Source organism: Parasteatoda tepidariorum, chromosome 1 (genome assembly GCF_982258835.1).
Source record: "Parasteatoda tepidariorum strain Cologne lab strain chromosome 1, Ptep-v5.0, whole genome shotgun sequence".
NCBI lineage: Eukaryota > Metazoa > Arthropoda > Arachnida > Araneae > Theridiidae > Parasteatoda > Parasteatoda tepidariorum.
The window spans coordinates 133602011-133625287 of NC_141755.1; the positions used below are offsets into that span (position 1 = coordinate 133602011).

Genomic DNA, 23277 nt, shown 5'->3' on the forward strand with positions numbered 1-23277 from the left:
TTAAAAATGAAAATATTACTTTCATAAATAAAAATGTATATAAAAGAGTAGATACAGTAGTAGTAGTAGATGCAAATATTGGATTGGTCCACCCCCAATCTCTAATTAAGGAAACAGTCTAATATTAATTACATTAGCGTATGAAAATAATAAATTTGAAGTAAATTAAGAAGTGTAAAAATAATAACGCAACTTGGAAATATTAACAAAAAATATACAAATTCAGATCAATATTCAAACAAAATTTATCCATTCACAATCACTTTAATGTTCGTATACATAGACAGAATGTAATAATTTTTATGCAAAATTTTAAAATTTAAATATATTATATTTTTATACATATCACAGCATTCATTAAAAAAATTCAAAATATTCACTCAAAAATATGTAAGAAAGTATGTTTTTGTTACTAATAGAGTGCATTGAACTCAAACTTATTTTTTATTTACAGTAATTTAGGACAAAAATTATGTTATGCCTCAATGTTTACAGTTTTGAAATTTTGGTTATCTGAATATAATTTTCAATATTTTAACAAGATACTAGATTCTAAACTTCTTGATATTCTACCTCATCTGAATTAAAATTTACAATTTAACTAAATTACTTTTTTACAAACATAATTTACCACTTGATTAAAAGATTAAAATTTTATACAGTTAAGAAAAAAATACTGTATTTTTTTTTTACAAATTAGTAAATGATAGTGAGTAGAGAAAAACCAATATTTTAATTACATATTCATTATTATACACTTTCTGGTGCTATTACTTTAACTATATCACATTTTTCAGTTGATTGTAAAAAACACAACAAGATTTTAAAAAATTACACACAAATAAAACTTTGGAGCCTATTCACAAAATAATAATTGTTTTTCCGAACACAGGTTCTTCATTCTCAAAACTTGAAACTATACACATTCCTTGTTTGTAAGCTGTTCTTGGAACTAGTACTTTTCAAGGGTGAAAAGACTGTTTATAACCTTCTGGAATTCTGGTAATTTCGGCAGAATAAATATTTTTATCAATAGGTTCGACACTGGTTATAGAAATATTTTTTCCTAAGTCTCCTTCTTGATTAAAAGCATTGAAGTTGTTGGTGCCTTTGTGCTAATGAAAGAAGATTAAAAATATTGTAATTTATGCAAATAAAATGTACAGAAGAAACAAAATTTGAATCCATATTTTTTTAAACATAAAATGATCAATCAAAGCAAGTGATATTTTAATTACTGTCATGTCATGTCAAAACCATGTAACTCCCTTTAAATTTCCTTTTTTTTTTTGGTTTTTATTTTATTTTATATTATATTTTTAATGTGTTTTTCGATATTTGAAGGGACCTAATTATTAAAAATGCTTTTTTCCTTCGGGAAATCGGGTATAAAGGGTAAAAAAAGGAAAAATTCTGGATAATTTATTTATTTTATTTTATATTATTTTTTTAACTTCTTTTTCAATATTTTCGTTAATTTAGCGTGAATAAGGTGTTCTAAATTTAAAAACAGTACTTTCATTCGCAAAAAAGGTTTTTGTATAGTATAAAATGCTCAACAACTTTTCATACTAGGAAAAACTTTCTTCATGCAGCGTAAATGTATATAAAAAGGAAATATGCATAAAAAATATGTAGAAATGAGTGTTATGTGTATAAAAAAAGAAACTTTCACACTGATAAATTTGTTTTTGTATGGAGGGAAGTTACAGACCATATCAATCTTCGTCTATGAAAAGGTATCCCATCATGGAATCGAGTTAACATGTCTTATATACTAGAGAATTGGAATTGTATTTTTGTAGTGGTAGATACACTACAGTTTTAACAAATCCTCTCTTGTTTAGACTAAGGAAAACCTTGTTAATGTATAATATAAGAGCCGTGATGGCTCAGGGGATAGAGAGTTCGCCTTTCAATGAGGTGGACTGGGTTCGAATCCCTACGATGACTGGTCGATACGAATTCAGCATACGGCTTGCCCCAAATACAGTGCTGACGTTAAATATTCTCAGTGGTAGACTGGTCATGACTTAGAGTTCCTTGTCGCGAGGCTTGTCGTGGGAGGTTTTCGCATTTTTCCTCTTCATGTAACACGAACGCGAGTTAGTTCCATCTAAAAGTCTTCCACGAAGGCAATTTCTTCCAAAACTTGATCCAAGAGTTCCCTTGTTTTCTGGATTGAGTTCAAAATTACAAAACTTGAACATTGTACTTGTAAACCCAAAAAATTGGATCGGTTGTTCCACGACGGTTAAAAAATAAAATAAAATGTATATTTGAATATTATTAACGGTGATGAACAGCTGACCCAATTCTAAGTTAGCAGCAATCAATTTTCGATTCCGTAGTCTTGTAGTTTTGATCCCAACCCAGAAGACGAAAAAACTCCTGGATCATGCATAGGGAGAAACTAGCCTTCGTGGAGGATTTTTTGATGGAACTAACCCACATGTGTGTTACCTGAACAGGAAAACCTGATATGGCGAGGGGATTATAACCCACGTTCCGTCAACCACTGAGGATATATTACGTCAGAACTGTGATCGTTCCTAGAAGAATTCGTATCAACCAGCCGCCGCTGGTATTTGAACTTGGGACACCGCATTGGGAAGTGAACTCTCTATCCGCTGAATCACTGCGGCTCCTTATTGATGTATTTTATAATGAGAAAGAACTCTTTTATTTCAAGAACTCAATTACGCCTCACTTTATTGATGCATTTTTTATTACATAACTGTCGTTGAACAGCCGGCACAATTTTTTTGAGTTTAAGACTACCAATGTTCAACTTCATAGCTTTGTAAATTTGAACCCTAGTCAGAAGACATAGGAACTCCTGGATCAATTACCGAAAGAAGTTTACCTTGAAATTTAACTTTTGATGGAACTAAATCCAATTTGCGCTACACGGAGAGGAAAAACATGAAAATACCCCATGGTTAGTCTGATGGCGAAAAGATTCTATCCCACTATCCGTCTACTACTGAGGATATTTCAGGTTAGCACTGTGGTCACTGTGCGGCGATTGCAGAACTTGTATCTACCAACCATCGCTGAGATTCGAACCCGGGTCAACTCATTAGGAGGCAAGCGCTCTATTCCCTGGGTCACCAATTACTGGTGTATTGTATGTAATAAATCCTTTAAATGGAAATCTGATTTAAATGGTTTTTCTCTTGCTTACTCAAGTTTAGCCATCTTTAGATAACACCCTCTAACATTGAAATATCAAAATTTTTAAGAAAAAACTCCATTAACGAGAAAGAGTTTTTTGTGATTCTGATGAGAAAAGTAGTAAATTAAAAAGCTAGAACTAAAAGAAATACTTCGGAAGAAATTTGAACACGTTATATTTAATTCAATAACAAGGTTATTCAATAACAAATAATTGGGAAAAACTTTTCAAACGTGATTTCGTGAATCGAAGTTTTCAACTACACGATTTAAATGCATAGTAAAGTATTTCGTTCTCGTACAGTGCCCCCCCCCCCCAAGCTCTTGGGCGCATTCTTTCGCAAATTCTAAATTCCCCCCAAACTATTCGTTTTATTTAGTGTAAAAATCCCCTCCCCCCAAGGTTTAAGTGGGCGCATCGTGCGCCCACCTTCCCCCCTGATGGGGGCCCCTGTTCTCGCATCTAGTTCTCATTAATGTTAGTATCTTTTAAAATGATAAAGTATTTCGCAACTTACTTTAATACACTCCCAGAAATTCAAGATGTTAAAAAATTCTATATAGCATTTTAGTTCACACTTTTTTAATTGGCGAATTTCGAATTGGCGACTTTTGAATTGGCGAGTTTAGTTCGGCAAATTTCAAACTAGTAGACAGAAACAATATTAGATTACAACAACCCTAGAAAACTTTTTCAGTCTTCGCTATCGTCTAGTAGAGTGAAAGTAAATTTTAAAAAAATCGTAATTACAAGAGTTAGTATTTCATTTTAGATAGGACTTGCAATCTATAATGTAAGTTTCCGTTTTTGTTGATACATTTATTAAAGATGTTTATGTATATATTTCTATTCATTTTTTTTTCATTTATTTTAGTATGATTGTTTTTTATTAATAGTTTTTTTTTTCAGTTCTTATAACAATAACAAAGTTCTTAATTCAATAACAATGAATTTCGTATTTTTAAAATTCATATTAAATCATTAGAAATTAAATTGCAATAGAAATGTACTATACAAGAATATGTGTTGAATGGTTTACAAATAGTGAACGTTTTAAAGTTATTTTAGGAAGGTTAGTTGTTTAAATTTGTTTAATTATCTTATTATCTACTATTAAGTGAGACACGGTTTAATGATTTTTCTGTATCACTCCTGTTTAAAATTTAATAAATTGCTAATTAAAATTAAATAGTTATGTAAGTAATATTTATCGGATTTTTAATTACTTAAGAAATTTATCCAGCAATTTGTTTCGTATTCGAGCGATATTAAAATCAAATATCGCGATTTGTATTGACAATATTTAAAATCCACAAATCTTGATTCGCAGTCACGTGATTTAAAAATAAGTTCTAAACCAATTTTTCTTGCTGAAATTAAATTATTATCATAAACTTAAGCAAATATTTAGCATTTTCACGTTTAAAATATTTTTGTGACATTTAAGGTAGAGATGTATGTACAGTCCGCAAAAAAAAAACGAATCACCCTTAATAACTTTCGTTCTAATGATCGGATTTTCACGAACTAAGTGTCAATCTTAATGGTTCCTGGGGGTGACCTCAAATATGTTAATTAATTAGTGCTAACTATTAATTAAGTTACGAAATCAGACACAAAAACGTACTTTCTCTGAATAAACATGCATTTTTTTTTACATATTTGGATTTCTTATCTTCAAAATATAGGGGGTAGCCGCAATCTGGGAAATGTGGTCCCCATAGTTTGGTCAGGAGAGCGATTCAAAGTTCGTACCCCTTAATGTTAATTTCGCTTTTTGCGTTTTCAGTCATATTTTCAAAACTAATGAAGCAATTCAAAAAAAATTGCACCCACTCATAAAACTCATTTGCCCAAAGATAATTTCATGCAAAAAATAATTTTTAATAATTATTTATTATTTTTTATTATTTAATTGAAGTGAGGATGAAAAAAAGTTGAATTATAAGGTATGAATTTTTTTATACCATTTTAATCAACATATTTTTCAATTGGAAAATCTGAAGTTTCAACTGTTTTTATTTATTAGAAGCTGAGAAAAATTAAAATTAATTATTTTTAAAAAATTAATTTGGCGACAATAAAGAAATAACTAATTGGGGCGATTAATATTAAAATGTGATAAACTTGGGAGGAACTTGACTTCGCGCGCGTAGCGTAAAATTTCATTCATATTTTTTTCGCTAATAATCGTTTGCTAATCTTTTTATTTCTTTCACACTATAAAATACGATGTTTCTTTTTTAGTCATTTAATAATTTATTTGCAATTTAGTAAAGAATTTTGAATAAAAAATACTTTATTCAACAAATGTATAGTTTTAAAAAAGCGTGCTTCTGATAGAATACACCAGATTGTGCTTATTTAATGTGATTATTTTTTATTTTTTTTATTTTGTTTTTCAATAACTGATACAATTTCAATAATATACATACGTATGCATAGATTTGGAATAATATATTTATCAATTTCTTGAATATATATTTTATAAATATTAATAAAAATACGTAGTCAACATTTTTAAACATCTCTCACAACATCGCAAATTTCTCTACATCTTATAGGGTAAATTAAACAATGAAGGAACACTTAAGCTTAGCTTGCCTTTAAAAAAAATTCATAAAAATTTCAAAATTTGTAATTTTAGCTAAATGATGGTTTCGACATGTTTGTTATTAAATGCAAATTATGTAAAAAAAGTTAGATAACTTACATAATATTGTTTTAAGCTTTTGGTGGTTTAAATAATAAGTAGTAAGATAACCAAGTGAAGGAACAGTTCTTACCAGTGAATAAACACTAAATTTTCCAGAGAATGAACACTTAATTTTGATAATGTTTGATGCTCGTTAGGAATCCATAGGCCACACAAATGTCTAAAAACAAGATTTTTCTTGGAATTACGACATATAACCATAGTTAATGTGGAAAATTTTACTATTTTTTCAGTCATGGAATAGAAAGTAAAATATGTTTGAATACATAATTTTAAAAAAATGTTTTTCATTTTTTTCTCACAGTTTAATAGTCCGTTCTAAATTATGAATGTTTATCATTGTGTAATCTGATGATGTTTTTTTTATTATTATAATTCGATCATTTTTTTGTTTAATCTTTTCCTCATATTTTTTAAGCTTTTTTTTAAATCTTTTTAAGTATTTTTTTTCTCTTCGTCATGAGTAATTTATTTCTTTTTCTTTTGATTTAACCTTCCTCTTTTTTCCAAATTTTTGGCCAATGTAAATGTATCTTCGAAATTTCTTTTGATTTTCGAGTTCCATTTCCAGAATTCCTCACTGGATAATAAATGAGAAAAAGGAGTTTCGAAGTTTGAGTAAAACCCATCTCTCATTGACTTATATCTAGTAGTTACTTATGAAACCAATCGTTTTTGCAACTAACAATGTCTCAAGAGGACTTATCTCAAAATCGGTTTTCAAGATACTTTCATTATTAATGTTAGTTGTCTCAGCTTCAGAGCCAAAATTTGATTATACAATTGTTCTTTTTGAAATAAATTCTTCAATATTGAGAAAAGCGCAGGCTATTGGATATTTGAGAGATTAAACTTTTCTGTCAATGTTCCTTTAAAAATTTGCAACATAACTTGTGAGATTTCCTTCTCAAGCTTCTGAAGAAATAGCGCATCGTTACTCTCGAAGCATGTGTTTTGTTGATAAGTTGTCTTGCTCATTAACTCTTGGTGTCTGTTTTGCATGCATTTGTTACAGTCAACGTTTTCTACATCGAATGAAAAAATATCGCATTTCATAAAAGCATTTTAACTTCATCAGTTGATGCCTCAAATCTTATTTAAAAATGGATGTAAAATTTTCTAGACATATTGTTTTACAATTCTTTTGTTTTCAAGATCTAACGAGATTTCCAAGGATTACGTAGAAAACTAAACCAGAAAATTTGTTTTGAGGAACAAAACTTGCTCCGTTTCAAATTGATATGAGATTTACACCTATCCAGAAGAAGCAAAATTAGGAATTTGTTTGCATTTTTAATTAGCCATGAGTAGAAACATTTGCAATATATTTGTAAAATGTTGCTGCGGTCATCGTTTCATTTCATGAATAGCTTTTTCCAATGAAATATGTAGCAGGGACTGATTCTGTAATATCTCTACGAATTCTTCTGTAAGGAAAAACTACCAATGGAGGTACTTTTTCTTTCCTAGGTACTTTAGAATATAAATCCTTATAATTTTTAAGGCCGCAGATTTTTCCCGTTTAAGGGCAGTATTCAACTCTTGTTTCATTCGCATTGTAAATGCAATCACTTTATAAAAGGATGCCAGGGCTACTTCCCTCCTAAAGATTCTCTGAAGTTCTTAAAACCAGTATTTCGAATATTATTCTCTAAGGGAAGATTTGCCTTTTGAAATTATCTTCGCATTGAACTGAGTTATCGGTGGATGTCACCTTAAAAAAATTTCACCCATTTTTCACCTAGATAATTGTCTTTAAATGGATTTTTCCTACCAGTTCCCGTTAGGACATTAAAGACGGCAATAGGATAATAATTTAGCTAATTATTGGCACAAAATCCTGCAAAGATTCCATTCAAGCTTTTATTATTATATTTAGTTGTTATATTTAGTTAATAAACATAGTTTATTAAGGAGTCTAAGGTATGATGTAATAACTAATCACTACATTTATAAAGATAAATAATAAATTAATTATTATTATAATTCTTTAAATAAATTTAGCAATTAAATTTGCATATTTAAATGAAATAGTTATAGGAACTATTCATACAACATTTAACTGAATTTTAGGAGTCCTCTATGTCGCTGAACTACTAATTATCCAAGTAAAATCATATTTCACACATACTATTCATTCACTGGGAAATCTATTCTCAGTGAAGGAACATGCCTGTTCCTTCACCGGTTAGAAGTTGTTTTTTTTTATTTTTAACATAATTTTGATTTATAATATGACAAAAGGTGCAAGAAAATTAAAATTTTTCTTTTATTTTCATTAACTTTAAAAAATCCCAGTAAAGGAACACTTGTTTATACATTGGTTTTTCATCGTTCTGTAATCCAGTTAATAAACACCCCCTAATCTCAGTACTTGCTTATGTTATGATGCTTAAAATAAATAAAACGTAACTTCAATGACCATATTTTGAATTCTTTTTTTCACAATGAGGAATTATTATTAAGGAGTCTAAGGTATGATGTAATAACTAATCACTACATTTATAAAGATAAATAATAAATTAATTATTATTATAATTCTTTAAATAAATTTAGCAATTAAATTTGCATATTTAAATGAAATAGTTATAGGAACTATTCATACAACATTTAACTGAATTTTAGGAGTCCTCTATGTCGCTGAACTACTAATTATCCAAGTAAAATCATATTTCGCACATACTATTCATTCACTGGGAAATCTATTCTCAGTGAAGGAACATGCCTGTTCCTTCACCGGTTAGAAGTTGTTTTTTTTTATTTTTAACATAATTTTGATTTATAATATGACAAAAGGTGCAAGAAAATTAAAATTTTTCTTTTATTTTCATTAACTTTAAAAAATCCCAGTAAAGGAACACTTGTTTATACATTGGTTTTTCATCGTTCTGTAATCCAGTTAATAAACACCCCCTAATCTCAGTACTTGCTTATGTTATGATGCTTAAAATAAATAAAACGTAACTTCAATGACCATATTTTGAATTCTTTTTTTCACAATGAAAAGAAAAAGCATTATTATATGCAATTAATTGTAGTTTAAGCGCATAGCAACAAACACTGACCTTATAATTTTGTCAAAGAAACAAGCGTTGAACAGATACTAACAAATTCAAAACTTTTTCCAGAGAAGACTCAAAGATCAGATAACTAAATGCATTGTTAAAGGACTTCCTATTGTTAGGTAGTAAGCTAGTCTTACCAATCAATCTAAATTAAAACGTTTAAAATCTTATTTCTAAGAAATATCTATGAAATGCTCCTTCGTTTGTTGGTTTACCCTATATCATCCTAATCTTAAAAGAAATTTCCGGAAGTGTATCGCAGAACTATTTTACCAACTATTTAATAAAATTTTAACATTTTAAAATTCTTATTCTTTTCCATTTTACGTTTATTATTTCTGCATTAATATACTAATAATTTTTTTAGAACTTTAATTTAGATTTTCTTTAATTTAGGTTTCCTTTTCAAATTACAGTCAAGTTTTTTTAAAGAATTATTGTCTGCTAGCTAAGAATAAAACCTTGTTAAGAAATTAAAAACATTCAGCTGTTTAAAATTATTTAATGCAAAACAGCTGATTATTTACTTAGCATACTATTTTTTTGAAAAAAGAATATAAATTATTGATTGTCTTTTTTTTTTTGTTTCTTGTGACTTCAATTTAGATTATCTAAAATAGTGTTGATGTTTTATAAGTCACTACAAAGAGGATAAAGATACCGAACATAAAAAGCTGTGGAATACGTAGCCAATTTTTTTAGTGTCTTAAAATATCTCAGTATCTTAAATGTCGTCCTACTATCTTAGTTGTGAAATTAATTTTTTGATTATCCGACCACGTGTGATTCACTAATTATTTCATTATATCTTTTACTCTTTATGATACCAAGTAGATTTTTTTTTCTGATAATATACTAAACTATTTAGTTTAATTTTTCACTTTAGCATGATTTCCAAGATATAATTGTAGTATAATTTGTTATCAGGAAAACGCCTTATTTTGTTAATCAGGAAATACTAAAAATTGAAATTTGTAAGGATTCCGAAGCTGTGCACACAATACACAATTTCCGACCTTATTTTAATAAAAAAAAATTTAAAAAAAAAAACGTGGCAAGTAGGCTAACATACTTTTTACAGAAACTGTGAAAACTAATTTTTCCTATATTTCGTCAAAAGAGGATAAGAATGATATTGTTCCAAGGGACCTACTCAATAATTTCGCTATTTCCAGAATGAAATCTGTTTGATCGAAACATATTATTCCTTGAAAATTACACGAGGGAAAAATTAACTTTTATCATTTATCTAAGCTTATTCCATTTATTTAATGATAGCGGTATTAAGGTTAAGGATATGCGTCGGAAGCTCCGTTTATTATTATACTATAAATGCATTAAATCATGTAGCTTGAATAATTTATTTTAAGTAAATTATTTAATAATTTTAAGCAAATAAGGGTGTAAAAATGAACTCGATCGAAATACTCCGAAAGTATACCCTGAAATATATGTAGAATAAACTTTGGAATCGATATATAAAAAATACCTTTTCAAACAACTTCGAGTAGGACGGAAACGCTAACTTGTTTAAAAAAGTTGTCCTTGTTACTATTTAATTTCGATTCCTGGTACTAGGGGACATTCCATTTTCACATTCGACTTTTGAAATTTCAATTGTAAACGGAATTTTTTTATGACCCTAAACTAAAATGTTAAGGCTTGCAGCAAAAAAAAAATAATTTTTTTTTACTGCATTAATTTTTTTACTTAGTAGTGAATTATTATTTTTTCAATCTAAGAACCTGTGCCTATAACATCTGTAAAACTTATTTTAATATTTTAATATCGAGTGAAATAATTTAATATGTTGTGTAACTAAATGGATAATCCCAAGAAACTGAATCGAAAATATAAAAACTTCATTGATTTAAAAAAATAATAGATGATAATAAAAATAGACATGTTTTGAGCGTCCAATAATAAAAGTCACAAGTTATCCAAGCCTGACAAGTCTTGAGAATGGGCGATTATATTTGAAAACTCGAAACATCTCAACTTTTACTTCCCTCTTCATATGTTTTGAAGCCAGTTGAGTTTTTATCGTCAATTATACTGTTTTACATTTGGGTCTTGATCATTATTTTGATAAGGATTTTACACTAGTTAAAGTAAACATATGCATTTTAATATTTTATCAGGACTCATATGGTCTTTAAAAATGTAAGAACATCAATATTGTAAAAGTTATATTTAACTTAAAAATTAACATTTTGACACCAGATATTTTGAGTTAATGAAATTAAATATTTTATCTCTTAAGTTTTTGTGCCCCCATTTCAGTATCTTAAGGATCTTACGAGCTCTGTTTAAAAAGAGATCATCAGATATATATAAGAAAGCAAAAATAACCATAGTAGCAGTATTTGTTGGTAAATGTAGCTTATCGTAATTGAAAAATATGCTGTGCGACATTTTATGGTGAATTTGCGAACGTATAAGTTTCAGAATGTATCGAAGCATGAGGATGCTATTTGCTAATCATCTTTATCCAAAGGAAACGATGTAACCTAAATATCTAGTAGAATGAAGCGATTTTTTAAGCAATGAATCCTACAATTTGCAACATATTATTTCAATATCTTATCCTTAAACATAACATATTTCAATCTTTTTAAAATGCCACTAAACATTCAGCAATTCCTTGAGTTATAGAAAAAAGAAATATCGTAAATTATAGAAAGCCTTGTGAATGTGCATTAGAATTATTATACAATCTACATTTTATTTTTCAAGCACTTTTTTTTTCTTCAAATTTTCTTGCCTAGAAGACTCGATTAAAACTGTAAAAATGATTATCCCTAAAATTTTGTATATAGCTATAATAAGTTATGCTCATTTTATTTTAGTATAAAATCCTCGAATAAATATAGTAAAAACAGTGCAATCTAAACAATATCAGATAAAAAGTTCATGTATTTAAATTCTAAAAACTATCATAAATAATTTATAAATCGATTCAAATTTACTTTTCAAAGGAGATTAAAATAATATTTTTTTTGCTTTTTGGACAGAAATCCCCTAAAAAAATTGTTTATGGCCTGGAAACTTCGAGATATTTTCTATTGACAATAAATTAAGCCCCTCCGAGCAATCACTGAACATTATTTCAATTTTTTTACTATCAGAGTTTGGTTGCGTAGCAACCTAGTAAAATTAAGCACTCCTCTTTTGAATTAATCAATGGGTTATCTTAAAATATTTATTTGCGCAGGCGATTTTTTTTGGCGGTTTTCTGGACTATCGCCAAATATATAAACATTTATTGCGGCCCAATTTACCACCCAATTTTTTTAAAATTTTGTCTACCCCCACTAATTCAAGGGTCTAGATTCCAAATATGTAAAAAAAATTATATGTTTATTCAGAGAAAGTACGTTTTTGTGTCTGATTTCGTAACTTAATTAATAGTTAGCACTAATTAATTAACATATTTGAGGTCACCCCCAGGAACCATTAAGATTGACACTTAGTTCGTGAAAATCCGATCATTAGAACGAAAGTTATTAAGGGTGATTCGTTTTTTTTTTTTTGCGGACTGTACAGTAATAAAATTTTGCCTGGTTTACGTACACGGTGAAAATTGAATTTTTTCGCGCTGGTTCTGGGTTAAGTGGTAAAGTTTGGATTTATAACTCGGCTGGTTCCGGGTACCCAGAAGGGTATTAAAACATTTATGCAAAACGTTTAAAAACGTTTCTACAGAAGAAGTATTTTAGAAAATATAGTTCTAAAGATTACGCGATTACATAAATAAAAACGTGCTTTTATTTTTAGATTTTTTTAAATTAAATTTCAAAGAAAATTTCGAAGAGAAATCTGAGATGATTATTCGCGGATGTTAAGTAATTAATATATAACTTTGCTATGAAGGGGGAACAAATGCTATTTGGGGGACTTTATAACCAATTAATATTTCATTTGACTTACTTAAATTTTCAATAGTATTTACTAACTTAGCTTCGGTTTAACGTAGTATTTTAAAAATACCTCAATTTGATGAATAAATTGAAACTACCTGACAACTATAAACGTAGTTTGCGTGCAATGCGATCTACCTTAGAACAATCTGTCAAAAATTTCGAAACTTGATGAAATTTTTTTATTTAATAACAGGGGTCTGTATAGAAGAAATTTGTTGTCCGTTAACAGACCTTTCAGAAAATATCTTTTCATAAAAACGGACCCTTTACAAAATAATGTATCATTTAATCGGCCCCTTCATAAATTTGTTTATCTTCATTATTGTTTTGCTAATTACCTTCGAAACAAACTAAGTTTTCCAAGTTTCCCTAAGTTTAAATTCCAAATGTATTATCCTAAGAAAATAATTCTATATTTACAAACATTGTGTGCACATTCTTATTCATATTAAATGATATTTTTTTTAAAATAAATAATTGATCAATTTATATTTATTCACAAAATTAATTAATAGAATATTATGCAAATGAAAATTAATTTCTGGCAATTTTTTAAATTAAAATATTATAAACTTAAGAATTGTTTAAGTTTACTTAATGCGTAACACATTAAAAGTGATACATAACTAAGTTGTAATATTTAAAATATGCAAATTGAAATTATTAAAAATGTGAGTTATTCTGTTTCCATTATTCGTCCGAAATGAATATTCTGCTTTGAAGCAGTATAAGCTAAATACCAAATATTTGTATGTTGCATCTCTAATTTAGTAGCAGCAATTGTTGAGCCGAATCTTGTATCTATTTACAATTCAGAAATTTCTTGTATTCTTTTATTTACTAGGAAATCTTCAATGATGTTTGAATTAGCAATAGCACTAGAATAATTAATGTGTCATTTGTAAGATGATATTTGTTTTGTTTGTGACTTTGACTTTTGTACTTCTATAAAATGCTAAGAAAACAAACCTAAATAATTAAAATATATAATCGAATTAACCATTTTCTTAGCGTCGGAATACAAATTTTTTAACAGTTGATTGCTTAGTTAAATTTTTTTTTTAATAGGTGAACAAAAATTAATATTATTACATCCAGTATTGTATTTTTTCTTATTTATCTTTTTCCGCTTTATTGAAGATTTTAAATTAGACTTCATAAATAATCGTCTGCTTTCAGAAGCTATTTAGGTTTTTTGTTCTATGTACTATGTAGTGGGTGGTAGTAAAAGCAGGTGTTGGAAAGAGCAGGTGAGGTCAATATCGGTCTATTTTTTTTAAAAGGGTAAAAGGGGTTGTTGATTACTAATTAAGACTTCGGTGACTCTACCATTTTCTGGAATGTACTCATCCGTAAGTTTGCTCTTTCAAAACAAGATCGTTTGTTTCATTTAAAATTTGGATTTTAACACTCGTAAAGAAAAATCCTTTTACAAATTTTTCTTTGTTTTAAATTTTTTTTGCAAAATTCTTTTACCTTTTTTAATTAATCATTTTTACAGCTTATACTTACTAATTTTATCTGGATAAAACATTAGTTAAATGTTTCGAATTCAGATGTAAATACAAAACCAAACGTCTGCCTCTCTACTGATTAAGATTCTTTGTAGCGGTAACAAAATTATGTTATCTCCGCAAACAGTTAGTATTTTAATATATTTCTAATGCGTATATTATTTTTTAATCTTTAACAAATTGTTGAACTTTCGTGTAATAATAAAGGGTGTATACATTTTTGACGTCTTGTCAAAAATGAAGTTAGAAAAAACATACAAATTTAGGGACGTCAATTAAAAATAGAAAAGCGAGAAAAAAAATAGAAATGGTATCGAAACCTGGAAAATCATTAACTAGGAAATAGAGACTATTGACATGAAAACTTGTTTGATTGCTGAAAAAATTGAAAAGCGGCTTATCCATAAAATTTAATCTGTTTTTCAAACAAATTTTGTTGTTTTGAATTTTCCGTTCCTCGATATTAGATTTGTCAGTAGATTAGAGAGTATTTTTCCGATTTTGTTTTTTACATGCATAAATACTAATTTGAGGCCGCTAATGTGTATGCTTATTGCCCTCGTTTTTAACAAGGAGTTTAGAAGTATAAATTAAGGGCAGTATCACACTATTTTGATCATTTAAATCCGTGACAACGGTAAACAAGTATGTGAATGTTTCGAATATGCCATAGTTTTCGTAAAATCTTTAAAATAATTTCTAAATCTTAATAATTTTCAAATCTTTATTATTTAATGTTTTTATTTATTATCAAATAATAAAAAAATGCATAATGGGTGTAAATTTAGCACTAATCAAAACTAGTAAAACCGCAATGGTTCAGTGGTTAAGGCTGTCAAAGTGAAGAACCGGGATTCAATCCCTAGTGGCATACCCAGCTTCAGATGGATGAGTACCAGTTTGTCTACGAAGTAAAGGTGGCCTATGCCCAATCCAAACCACATAGCCATAATCATGCCGTTGGTAACGAAATTGTGAAGCTTTAGCATCTATTCTGCAGGAATGCTTTTTTTTAAACCAGCATTAGTTAATAAAAATAAAAGCTGAAGTAATAATTTAAAACTACTATTAAAACTAACATGTATAGTAAGAAAATATAATTTTTTTCCTTCTTACATTAAAGTCGTAAAGAAATCTATTAATTTAATAAAAATATGAAAAGAGTTTATTTAATTTAAAAGTCTAGATATAGTTCCTAAATATTGATCTATAATTATGTATACAAGTTTTTCAAGCATTCCAATTAAAATACACATTGTTCTGCAATCACCACTCTTAACATAAAAATTTTGAAACCTTGCCAAAAATGATGTAACTTACGCACATCGAATCTATAACGTGCCATTGGCAATAAAATTTTTTAAAATCCGGCTTATTTCAAACACGTTTCCAATAATTTCTGTTGGTTAGAATAATAAAGAAGAAAAGAAGTGGGTAAAGGATTGTCTCTAATAGAATTACAATTTCAAGACAGGAGAAAATCGTTATTTTTTTTGCGTTAATCATCCCCTCAGGCAGCATCAGATATCCTCTTCTATTAAGGACATTTATTAAATTTTTTAATAGAAAAATAAAACAAATTCATTTAAATATGTGGTGGTTGGTTGGGTTCAGGACAGGGGCGGATCCAGAAATTTTTCCTGGGAGGGGGGTCATAGACTCAGATTCCTCAGATCCCCCAGACTTATTTCTTAAAAATATTATTTTTGAAAAAATAAACTAGGGTTTTTAATACTAGTCTTCTCATTTATTTTTTCATAATGAACAATACATAACTATGACGAATTTCGTTTTAATCTTTTGGATTATGATTCTTGAGACAGTCAAGAACATAATTAGATGAGAGGGGGGGAATCGATTTTTCCGACCTTCCTAGGTGTGTATGCTCCTTTAAATAATTTTTAAAATATTTTATTTCTTTTTACGATTTAGTTGAGTCACTGCAAATATTTAAAAAAAAATTATATTGAGCTCTAAAGATGCCCCTTTGTTGGAAACTTCCTGCCTTCCATTAGAAAAATCCTAGCATCACCCTCTATTTTAATTATTATTTTTCTTACTGTATTCTAAATGCATGACTTTTGTTTAGAGATCGCTGAAATAGATCTTTAAAATATATTGCCACATAGATCTTCAATATGAAATATATTGCCTAAAATGCAAATATATATTGTTTTAAAAGTTAGCAGAATAGAATTAGCTCTTAACTGCTTATCAGAATAACTAGTATAGTAAAAACTATGTATATAACAGGGTGCTTAGCTTTTTTAAAAAAAGCTCTTTTTCGATTTTCGTTTTTTAAAAGCCCTTAAAGGTGCTTTTTTCATGGGGTATTTTTAAAGTGCTTAATTTTTCCCCTTTTTCAAAATGAGTTTTTTTCCTTTACTATGTTGATTTTCATTTCGAATTGTACAAAAAGACACAGTTCACATTGTTCTATACAACGTTTTCACAATTAATTCACCCCCTATCTATTTTGGGGTATTGTCAGTCCGTAGCGAATGAAAACGCTATTCGTTTTACATGATTCAAAATTTTATGATTTTGGACAATTGTCAAAAACAAAGCCAAAAGTTTTTTTTTTTTGACATGACGGTTAAAACAAGATAAAACCGCCTATTGTCAAAAACTTTCCAGCTCTGCCTGATTATGATATTTTTTTAAAATGCTTAAAAATATTTTTTGAGAGCTCGAAAAGTGCTTAAAAGGTGCTTATTTTTTGTTGAATAATTTGGCTACTCACCCTGTCTAAGAATGTGATGAATATGTATTTTTGGTATTGAATTTTATATTGGTATCACATATCCATTGTAGCCAAACTTCCGAACGGTTGCAGCTATAGTTATACAAATGGTGCCTATGTATAATAAAGTGGCTGTGCGCTGAAAGATGCGATTGCTTACAACAGCACCACCTGGAAAAATATTGCAGTGTTAGCATTCCTATCACGAAAGCGTTACAATAAGGGAGGAAATAATCTATAAAGTGTATTGATTTTAAAAGAATATACGCTTTGTAAACATCAACGCATTAAAAAAAGAAAATGCATATTTATGTTTCAGACTTTAAACAATGGGACGTAATGAGACGATCTAGGGGAAAATGTCTAGTTAACTAACAGACGCATTTATTTCTAATGAATAACGCTAAGAGAAGTTTAGACATCGAAAATAAAGGTTTGTCGCAAAATTGAGCGTTTATTTTTGAAAGTGGTAGGTCCATTTGAAGCCAAAGAACCTGTTGTTTATTTATTCTCTTACGATTTTAATAATCACAGCTGCATTTTGATGTTTCATCAAATTATAGTGTTAAAAACATCATCCAAATAGATTAATCTTTATCAAAGACTAACCCTTAGAAAATGGAGAGAAAAAAATAATTTGAAAAAATGGACTTATTCCGCTTTTAAAAATAATGGCACATTTATTTTTCTGTTTGAAAATAACTATAATGTAACAAATCTGTTAAATAATAATATGGAAAATGTTGTTCATTGTTTTAAAAGTTCTTTGTTAGCATTAAATTCAACAAGGTATGTATTTGTGTTAAATCAATCTAAGACTTTTTAATTCAATTTTATCTCCAATATCTCATATCGTTTTTGAGATAAAAATGGCAACTCCAAGTTTTTTCAGCATTTAGATATAGAGCTTTGCACATTACCTCTTTGTTATGTATAGTCACTTTACAATACATAGATACCACTTCTGCTTCAGTAAGTACCTTGCATATTACTTAAAATTAATTAAATATTATATTTTAACAGAATGTTAATTTCATTTAACACTTAAAACTGTTTAGCATACCAAATTAGCATTTGAAATTGTAAAACAATCTTCAACTATATTATCATTACTTTTTTTAGGAGAGTCCTACATCATTATATAATTCAGTCAGCAGTCCAGGTAGTATCAATGATTTCACATTGTATTCATCACCATCTTTGCCAAATATATCATTGGGGACACCTCCTGTACCTACATCTGCTGTAAGTTTATTTTGGAACTGTTATAGGAAAATATATTTTGTTCTAAAAAAATACTTAGAATTTTATCTTTCTCTTGCTTGTGAATTATTCATTTCTCCTATGTTAAAAATGCTGTCGGAAAAAAAATTTCCCTTTTTGTTTAACATTTTAAACTCAATGCTTTTATAAATATCTTATGAAATCTAGCTTCAGTCACAATTTTGAAAGTTCTTGTGTTTTAGAAGAATAAATCGATAATTAAAATTTTGAAACATTTTTTTAACATTGAATTATTATATATTACCAAGTTTTACTTTGGCACAAATTTTACTTTTTGAATGCTTGAATACACAACTTTTAAGTGAAGGAATTTCAAGCTTTTGATATTTAAAAATTCTCAATATACGAAGTTTTCCATGATCCTCTTAATAAGCATTTTTAGAATTGCTTTCCTAAAATGAAGTTCAAAAAATTGCATACATTACCGGATGCTAATTAATATATAAATTAGAAATAAAAACACTATGTAACAAATCACTATTGAGAGCATTGAAACCTGTTTGATTGCCAGAGGAAACAGTGGATTTGAAAAAAAAGTTTTTCGTCCTGCTTTCTTCAGTAGTGATCCGATGATTTCAATTTTTGCAACATCGTTTTCATTTGTAGGCATAAATAATTATGCCTCTTAAATAAATTGGGGCTCATATTTTTAATGTAAAGCTTCCTTCAAATATCTGTAACGTGCATTCTAGTACAGGTTACATTTATTATGTCAAAATGATATCTTGTTGTTTAAGCGTTTAGAAATGAAATGAAATAATCAATGATTCTTATTAGAATTTATGTTGCAATCCTTATTCTTCTTTTAATCTTGGAAATTCTGAGCAAGTGAAGCAACTTCTCCTAAAAAAGAAATTATCTAAATCTTAAATTTCTTTGATTGACTTTTATATAGAAATGTCATTTTTAATGCATCGAAAAATGAACAGAAAAATAATATACACCAATACTTATAACATACCCTCCAAGTTCCTTAGGCGCTAAGTTGTAAACACCCTCATTACTTAAAGAGGTTAACAGTACACAGTTCTTGTTCACTTCTGTAAAACTCTCACTTTAGGCATATGCCTCTTCTGCTAAGGGCAATACAATGGTGAATTAAATTTTAAGTTAATTTAAATAATGAGCTTTCTTTCAATTTTATTTTAAAGCAACTTCTATTTTTATTATATTCTATACTGAATCTTGAATATTTTTATCCACTCTACAGGAAATTGGTAAAAGTGCTGTACCAGCTGGTTCTGAAGTACAGGAAAGAGATATTTCCACCATAAGACTATGAATGCCTCTTGCATCAAATGTCTTACAGTCTTTAACATATTACCCAGCATTACCGGGTATACTCTCTAATTCTTAAAAATCTAGTTGTCCAAGTAGCAATTAATCATGCAATTTTTTTTAAACGCAATAAATTTTTAATTTTACGTCGAATTGAAAAGATATCATCTTCAAACTTTTGTTTTGTTTTACAATAACTTTGATTCTTTGTTAACTTAAATGCAAAAATACTTCGTTGAAATCGATATATAGTATATGTTTAAATTATAATAAATATATTAATGCACGTGAAAATTTCTATATTTCTTTTAATTTTTTTTTTGTTAAATTTAATCTGTTTATAATTCTTGCATAAATAAAAATACATTAATAAATTTAATTTATTATTTATAAATGCTTTACTATACAGCATGTTACAAAATTTGACTCACAAATTCATAGGGGTGATATTAGATATGAAAAGGATAAAAACGCAACGCAGAACAAGGGATTACCAACCACGTTAAGAGGGAAATGGGATTTTACAGTCTACAACGACATAAAAACGATTTTCGAATGCACATGGAGATGACACCTATGCTTTTGAAGTCTGCCAAATCAATGACAAACCGTCCACAAGTCTTGCTTAAACTAGTGATTGAATTTGACTTCATAGGAAAAAGTCGCATGGACTGAGAAACAGGTCACGCTTGCCCCATTCACGATTTCAACCCTCTGAATATCGTTTGCTGCACCATGTTCTACAATCAGTTTTTATTCTATTAGTGTCTTTTATTATCCCTCTGAATTGGTTAGTTGAGTTTTTAGTTACTCTGTATAAACTTTATAATATATATTATTCTAAAATTTTTGTTTATAGAAATAAAAATAGATATATTCAAGCATATAAATGAATGAATTTATATGAAAAATTTATGTATTTTCCAATTTTTTTAAGATATTTATTTTGATGAATAAAAATGTCTTTTACAGTGAGACTTCACACCTCCAGTTTATATACAACCTACTAAAATACTGGACTGGCATCACAACCACAATCACTGATGCACAAGCCAGATTACATAGGTCACTGGATTAAATATAACTTAGTTCATGGTTCATAGCGTTTTTAAAAAGACCTTAAAAGTGCTTATTTTCGTTTTTTTAAAAGCCCTTACTTAATTTTCACTTTTCGAAAATGAGATGTTTTTTACCTTGTCGAGTTTCGCTGTGTATTATGCAAAAGTGTTGTTTTCACGTTGTTCTATTCAGCGTTTTCACAATTAATTCAACCACCATCCATTTCCCGTAACGTATAATAGCGCCAAACATGTTTGATGAAATACTTGGGACTGACTACTGAGTTGGGTTTGATGAGATTCTTGCACTCCCAAATGCAACTCAGCTGCAAGATATTCTCAATTTCAGGCTTCATTTTACACCCTCTGAAATCGAACCAAAAAATCTCTCTAATCAAGGAAAGAGTTCTTTGTCAGTAACTAGTTATTTTATCATGATCATCTTTGAAATTTATTTTGCATTTTGTTAATGCAATAGTGCTTAAACTTTTTTTGAATGCTTAAAAAGTACTTTAAAGGTGCTTATTTTTTGTTGAGTTATTTTAATGAACTGGAATGTATTTCAATCTGTTAGTTTCATGAGTTTATTAAGCAATTTACCTCAATTTCAATTCTAGAACCATTCAAAGACCTCTTGGGAGAACACAGTCAGCTCCACTACCTCTTGATCATCCAATGCTACAATCACAAGCCATACTTTTATCACCTCAACAAAATGAACAATATGCTCGAGAAAAGAGACTCTGTGAGCAGCAGCAACATAATCTACTCAAACAAGTAAGAGGTCTTCTGACTGATTTAATTTGCAACTTCAAGAGTTAAAATATTTTTTGTCTAAAACTTTTGTACATTCCTTATCAGTTTTTTTTATTTTTAGTTCCAAAATAAATACTTTTGGAACTTTTTAAAATTGTTCTTCTTTTTCTAAGTAGGATCTAACTTGAATTTATAAAATATATACTAATATTAACAGGTTATGGAATATCAAGAAAGAAAAAAAATGCTTTTGATGCTTTTCTTTTCTTCAAAATAGTTAAATTTTTAAGAGTGTAGTTTTTATGTCGTTATCCCTCTCTAAATAAAGAAATCATTTCTAAATTATTTCTGTTCCAAACTTAGATTAGTCATCCGTCCTCATCACGCTGTTGCTATTCAGTCTCAATTACACAATATTTCTCTGTATACACTCAACTGCTAATGACAACGCAGGAGCTATGTATGATCTTAATGTAACTGTCATGGCCAGCGATTAAAATCCAGTGAACTTAATACAGCTCTTTAGTCAACTAGTCACAAAACAGCAATGAATCAACTAGTGGCATTGTTCATCGATTCTATCACAGATAAAATTCTGAAGGGGTAATGTAGTGTGTCTACCACTACAATTATTTAATTCCAGTTCACTAGTATATAAGACATGTTAACTCAATTCTATGTTGGGACACCTTTTCATGGATGAAAGTTCACATTGTCGATAACATTTGTCTTTATGTAGTATATATCTAGGTAAAAATGTTATAATGATTTAAAATTATTCTCCATGCAGAACACATTGGTATATAAAGAATGGGAATATTTTGTATGTAATCTGTCACCTCAGATACAATTTCCAAGAGGCCAAATGATTTTAAACATGCAAATTTTTTTTCAAAAAACATGCAGAGGTTGATTACGAGCGATACCCTTTGAGTTGGCCCCCCTTTCTGCTTTTTTTTTCAGTTTCTTGTGGGCCACTACTTGTTGAAAATTGTCAAGACTTGGCGATTTTTCTTCCATTGATCACGATACAGAAATCTTTCCCAAAAAATTATTGATAAATACTCTAGATGCAAAACCTGCTGCTTTTAATACAAAGCATGAAGAATGTATCTGCTGTATTAAAAAATTTTGTAAAAAGCTTAGTAATGAGAGCATATTCCTATTGAAGCTAATTGATATGTTTAATTCATAATTTTTCCGGTTTCACAAGTAGATGACTCCAATGTTTCTATTATTTAACTTCATGAATTGAAAACAAATAAAAAAAAATTTATAATTAAAGAAATACATACTTCAATATATGTGCGTAAAAAAACTGACTTTAGTTGATCATTTATAGGTATCTACATCAGGCATCATTTGGGAAGGCCTCTGTCTCGAACCTCTTGTTGCTCTTAGTCCGATTGGAAGACGTCAGGAAACGCAATCTCCTTCTCCTCATCAGGTGCAAACCTCTTTCGTCAAAGAATAACTTTATAAAAATTATAATAAAAACATTCTGGCTACTGCAGAGCAATACTTAAAAGAAAGAAAAACAAGCTATTGAAATCAGATGAATTATTAACAAATTAGATCAAGGATGGATTAAAATTATAAAAAACCTTGGTTATTTAAGATTGAAGCTGAAAGCTGGTTATTAATGAAGGGCAAGTACATTCCAGTAACTCTATTTAAACTGGCTTTTGATGATTTTAATCCCTCCTTCATTCTGATTGACTTTGTAAATGATTTGATTACAAATTTGTTTTTAATCACTTAA

At 28.6% G+C, this 23277-nt stretch overlaps 1 protein-coding gene across 1 annotated transcript; it reads left to right on the top strand.

Moving 5' to 3' along the window:
* Window positions 1-3869: 3869 nt before the first annotated feature.
* On the top strand, window positions 3870-22989 carry LOC147817003 (uncharacterized). Its single transcript, XM_087157656.1, has 6 exons — window positions 3870-3971; window positions 18262-18384; window positions 19634-19760; window positions 20674-20766; window positions 21377-21536; window positions 22858-22989. Exons 3-6 carry the CDS (start codon window positions 19702-19704, stop codon window positions 22987-22989), a joined length of 444 nt encoding a protein of 147 aa, XP_087013782.1. The 5' UTR covers window positions 3870-3971; window positions 18262-18384; window positions 19634-19701.
* Window positions 22990-23277: the final 288 nt, after the last annotated feature.

What these genes read in the sequence shown, in the direction of transcription:
- LOC147817003 (XM_087157656.1), top strand. Translation starts at nt 19,702, where the DNA reads ATGAATGCCTCTTGCATCAAATGTCTTACAGTCTTTAACATATTACCC. An exon ending in ATATTACCCAGCATTACCGG is followed by an intron (nt 19,761 to 20,673) that starts GTATACTCTCTA and finishes TGTCTTTTACAG; the next exon opens with TGAGACTTCACACCTCCAGT. An exon ending in AACATAATCTACTCAAACAA is followed by an intron (nt 21,537 to 22,857) that starts GTAAGAGGTCTT and finishes GATCATTTATAG; the next exon opens with GTATCTACATCAGGCATCAT.